This window comes from Dunckerocampus dactyliophorus, chromosome 8 (assembly GCF_027744805.1).
Source record: "Dunckerocampus dactyliophorus isolate RoL2022-P2 chromosome 8, RoL_Ddac_1.1, whole genome shotgun sequence".
NCBI lineage: Eukaryota > Metazoa > Chordata > Actinopteri > Syngnathiformes > Syngnathidae > Dunckerocampus > Dunckerocampus dactyliophorus.
In genome coordinates, this window is record NC_072826.1 from 1,685,001 (window position 1) to 1,690,258 (window position 5,258).

General features: G+C 41.1%; 1 protein-coding gene across 3 annotated transcripts in view; it reads left to right on the plus strand.

Annotated features, from left to right (window-relative positions):
• Positions 1-4,925, plus strand: part of phactr3b (phosphatase and actin regulator 3b) — a 42,467-nt gene extending 37,542 nt beyond the window's left edge. For all 3 annotated transcript variants that reach the window (XM_054783873.1, XM_054783876.1, XM_054783874.1), the window contains 4 exons: positions 1,148-1,209; positions 1,690-1,830; positions 4,071-4,147; positions 4,421-4,925. In XM_054783873.1, the coding sequence (XP_054639848.1) occupies positions 1,148-1,209; positions 1,690-1,830; positions 4,071-4,147; positions 4,421-4,436 (296 nt within the window). In that variant the 3' untranslated portion in view covers positions 4,437-4,925. The remainder of the gene's footprint in view (positions 1-1,147; positions 1,210-1,689; positions 1,831-4,070; positions 4,148-4,420) is intronic.
• The last annotated feature ends 333 nt before the right edge of the window (positions 4,926-5,258 follow it).

A 5,258-nucleotide genomic window follows, 5' to 3' on the forward strand; every position in this document is an offset into this window, starting at 1 on the left:
GAAATATTACCACACTAAAGTCAAAAATATTAAAAGAAAAAAATTGTTTTCAAATGGGAAAAAAGTTGCAATTTTATGAGAATAAACTTGTAATATGAGGAAAATGATCATTTTAGTAACAATGTTGAAATAAAGGAAAAATACATAATTAAAAAGAAAAAGATGAAAAATATTCTGTTATAATAAAGTTATAATTATGAAAAGAAAATTCACAAAAGGAAATGAAATAGAAAAAACAGCAGAAATGGAAAAAACAGCTGTCATTTTACAGGCATAAAGTCAAAATATTAAGAAAAAAGTCATAATCAAATGAAGAACAAAAGTCGCAATTGGAGAAGAATAAACTCGCATTATTATGGAAAAACGTCATTTTTAGCAGCATTTCATCTCTATTACAAAGCTGAAACATAAAACGTCTTAGCATACTGTATCTCTATGTGTTGCTTTAGGAAATATCAAAGTGGTCCTTGCTTCCTTTCATTTTTCAGTGGGTGTTTCAGTTTGGACACCCCCGCTCTAAGCTATCTGAACAGAACATCCACATCGTAGCTTTGTTATAGGTGACAAAGCAAATGAGTGTAACAATTACCCGAAAGATGAGATCACATTGACAAAAGTAATCAGTGTTCAAATCGGTTAGCAAAACTCAGTCACCTAAGACCCAAGTCAATATGTGGATAGAGTGAATGGAGATCATCGCTTAAAATTCAGACTAAAATAAATGTGAAGTTGTATAGTATGTGTTATCAGTCGACACGTGATCGGCACTGTTGCTTTATTTAGCTATTATGCCAGCAGGCCTTCTATTGTACGTATTACTTATGTTATACATAAAAGCCCCAGGATTGAAGTTTCTTATTGTTTTTGTCGACGGCCGCCCCACAGAGCCTGGGTTCTTTTCAAGGTTTCTTCCCCAGAGGGAGTTTTTCCTTGCCTCCGTCGCCAAGTGCTCGCTCATGTGGGGTTTCAGTTGGTTCTGTGTTTTCATTCATGAATGTCTTAACTACCATGAGATAACTGCCAAACACATGGAATTGAATTGAATATTTCTCAGTGTCATAACGAGTGAGTCGGTGTTTCGGTTCAATGTTACTTGAGTGAAAATCGGTTGTCCTCGTGTGACTTTTTACATTTGTGTCGTCAACAGAAAGAAATGACCAAAGTGAACAGGAGGAGAGGCGGGAAATCAAACAGCGGCTCAACAGAAAGGTACCCAATAAAAGAAAGCTGTGATTAAAAGAATCAGATTAAGTAAAATGTTATACTTTTGTGCATGAGGTCGGTGTGTTTTTCAAGTTTTCGCTGCTTTCATTTTTGTTGTTTCTATTCATCCAATTATAGCCAATTTTTCTTGACTGTTTGCTGATAGTCGTTCTCACGTAAGCAGTTGAGGGGGGGCCTGTCTCTGTGCAGCTCTGAGGGTTGGGGATGGGGCCGGGAGCTGAGCCTTGACCCGTGACTAAACAGAACAGATTAGGCGTGGTCGCAAAAGAGGCCGTGGAATCCGAGCATGTTGGTCAAGAGGAGAAGAATGCAGATTTACCTGGCACACAGCTTGAGATTTCTGGAGTATTTTATTCAAAGAAACTTACTGGGGTCCAACAGCCTTTTAAAAGCACCTGAAATGAGCAGGATAGGGCCCCTTTGATGCCTAGCAGCACCACACTGACTGCTATTCGCTTTGTGCAGCTCAACCAGCGGCCGACAGTGGACGAGCTGAGGGACAGAAAGATCCTCATTCGTTTCAGCGACTATGTGGAAGTGGCCAAAGCTCAGGACTACGACAGGCGAGCAGACAAGCCCTGGACCAGACTGTCTGCTGCTGATAAGGTGAGTAGAACCATGTGATTGCTTCCCAAAAATGAATGACAGTATTGGATTTTAATAATCCAGTAGAAGCTCGGGTTTTGTGCATCCCGGTTTTCAACACGAACAAACTAGTTGAGTCCCAAAACAAAGCATCCACATGTTGGTGACTAAGTCTCTGTGAAGAATGGATTGTGGTTCTTTTAGAGTTGGGACGCTAGAGACAGATTCCATCCAAAGAATCCTTAAATCATCTTTATTATCTGCGTGTGGGTGGTTGATGTTCGTTGAACGCTCACAGAACCATTACTTCCTCCTAAGAAACACAGCGCACCAATGGCTGATGAGGCGTTCAGGCACACTGAGTGTTAGATGATTGTTACCAGGTTATGTTTTTGCCAACGTTTATCTGTTTGTTTGTTTGTTTGTTTGTTTGTTTGTTTGTGTTCAAAATAATTTGAAAAGTTCTGAATGGATTTGGGTGAAAATTTCAGGAATTGAAACGGGATACGGAAGAACCGATTAGATTCTGGGGGTGATCCGGATCACCGTCTGGATCCAGGAATTTTATCAAGGATTCTACAACATTGCGAGATGGGACCGTTTTCGGCATTTGTGCATATAACTCCACAAAAAATGGTACTTTGAAAAAAAATGGAGAAAAAGGACAAGTTTTCAACAGGTTCTACGAAATATCAAAGACTGATCCAGATAATGGAATAATTACGAATACTAGGACCCAGAATATGAAAAAATAGGGAACCTTTGGTATTTTCATCGTAGGAAGGCAACAAATGAAGCTAGAAATATGCAACAAACGCCATGACATGTAGCCAAGACACTGTGGAATCTGATTTTTGCATCTCCAAAAGCTATGGACCTACACGTAGATCCAGAAGAAAACCATCATTATGGAAAATGCCATTGTTGTGTATAACAACTGAACTAATATTGATATCATTACGCATCCATTACTAATGCTATGTTTTCATGGTCACAGAATCTAAAGATGTAGATTAAATAAATGTAGGACTAATATTTATGGTGTAAATCACAATACGGGCGGAACTGAGGAGCTGTGGAGCTTGGCGGAGGCGTGCGCTCTCCCAGTGCATATTATGAAATATGGCTCCATATTTGAGAAAGAAGGTGAGAAACACAACTGAATTCAAGAAAGAAGTGGTAGCAAAGTACGAAGGTAGCGTCTGTTACAATAGGATGGTAACGTAAAGGTTCCTTATTTAACACAGGTTGCAGGGGGACAGTTTAAGGCAAACCCATAACCGATACTGAACTGGGCCAGTGTGTGTTATGATGATTGTGCCGGCTGCTGAAGTTGACAGAAAAGTTCACGTGAGCAAGTGTACGGCTCCGATCGTCCACTCTTGAAAGTTACGTTTGTAACGGACTAGAATAAAACAGCGTCCACTTGTCCTTCCCGCTGCTCCTTCCACTCCACCTTCCACCTTGTTCACCAACAAGAGTCTTCAATGATGTTAAACGTTCATTTAGCAATTTCTTTCGTAATTTCTATGAACTTTGCATGGTTTTCTGCATGCAGTACTATCATTATTCTTGGTGAAATGTGTTTTGTGTTCATATTGTTTGGTGTCTGGAACGGTTTAACTGGATTCACATTGTTTCTTATGGAAAAGACTGATTCGGTTTTCGGATATTTTGTTTTTTGTCTGACCTTTTGAAATGGATTAATGACAGAAACCCAGGTTCCACTGAAATACATTGCATCATATTACTCATATGTACTCGTATAGGCTATAAGTAAACAAAGTGCAAAAAATGAGTATTTGTTCGCCCCCTTCCAAAGATATGAACAGTCTCGTATTCTATGGTAGGTTTTCGTTACCACAAGACACAGAATGTTTAAGAAATACAGAGAAAAAAAAATACAAATACTTGTAAGAATATTTCCAACCTGGTGCCGCAAGGCACGCTTGCTGTGGTGTGCTTCCGGCTTCCCAGCATGCCTTGCGGCACGTGTTTTTTTCTTGACATTTTCTAAAGTTGCGTGTTTAGGGTTAACATACAGTAGTTGTGTATTATTCCGCATAGTAGTAGTAGTTGCGCTACGTGGGTTTACTTACCCGCTACATGTTGTGAGTCATCTGTGTGTTGGCACTGTGATTGTAGTTAGTGTTCTGTCCATTTCACTCTGAGATCACCTTGGGTTGTGCAAAATGAATCTGTCCAAGCAGAGCTGAGTGCAGGTGAAGGTGCTCATGCTGGCTGTTGCTTCTCCGTTGCAGGCCGCCATACGGAAAGAACTGAATGAGTTCAAAAGTACGGAGATGGAGGTTCATTCTTCCAGCAAACATCTGACAAGGTTTGTATGTCAGCGGTCTCGCCCTTTGCCTTGTGACATTGTGTAAAGCGAGGATGTATCAGTCCGTGCACACCCTGTCTTCTGTAGACGTGATCTCTCTTGCTTAACATCTCCAAGACTATGCAGGGTTGTGTTTATGCTAGACCCCATTCTTGAGGAAAAGGCTGCTCGATGAGTCTTCTGAGCTAATAATAGACCTCCTGATTGATGAAGTCCTAGTATGAGCATAATTACCCTACCCTCACTCGCTCCCTTTTTTTGTCCCCTCTGCAGGTTCCATCGGCCTTAGCAGGGTTTCTTCTGTGAAGAGCTGCTGATGTTTGGTTCAGTCCGTGAAGCCCTTGCAGAGTCTTCCATGTGTACTGGCCCACAGTCAGTGGATGTCCTGATATTTGATATATCCAGCAAACCTTGGAGGCTATGTCTCTCGAAAAGGAGCCGCGCGTAGACAAGAAGACACGCAGCAAAATCTACTCAGAGGAGCACCGGCTTTCATTGTCCCGGAGACGTTTTTTGTAATCAGACTCTTTTGAAAGACTTTCTTTACAATGCCACGGGGGCAAAAGTGCACGTGGCCCAGTTGCCGTGTCCCACTCTTGTTTGAGAAGTCACCCGCCACCCCCGTCCTGTGTCTTGACTCACACTTGTTCCGTTGATGATGAGTTTCATATCGACAGCATTCATGTTCTTAAAAGGAAACCTCGTCTGTGTACAAGACAACGTCCCTTTGTCAGCACTATTTATTGTCTGCACAATAGAGGTTTTCAGTTTGTAAGAAGCAATGTGTTTGTCTTGTGTTGAGTTCTGAGTTGCTTCATCGGGCACGGGCAAATCCAAATGATTTTACTAAAACTCTTCAACACCAAAGCTGAGACAGGATTTGCAAGGCTATTCTGAAAGTACCGTAAGTCTTGAATCAGCTGGACAATCAACTACAGGTTCCAGTGATGATACATATCATTAGGATAACCACAGGGGCTGCGTCACAATATACGTATACAGTGGTGCCTTGGTTAACATCATTAGCATTAACATCAGTTCCAGAAGGTCAGACTGAAACCAAAACGGACTCTAACCAAGGCAAGTTTTCCCAAACAAAATAATGTAAATC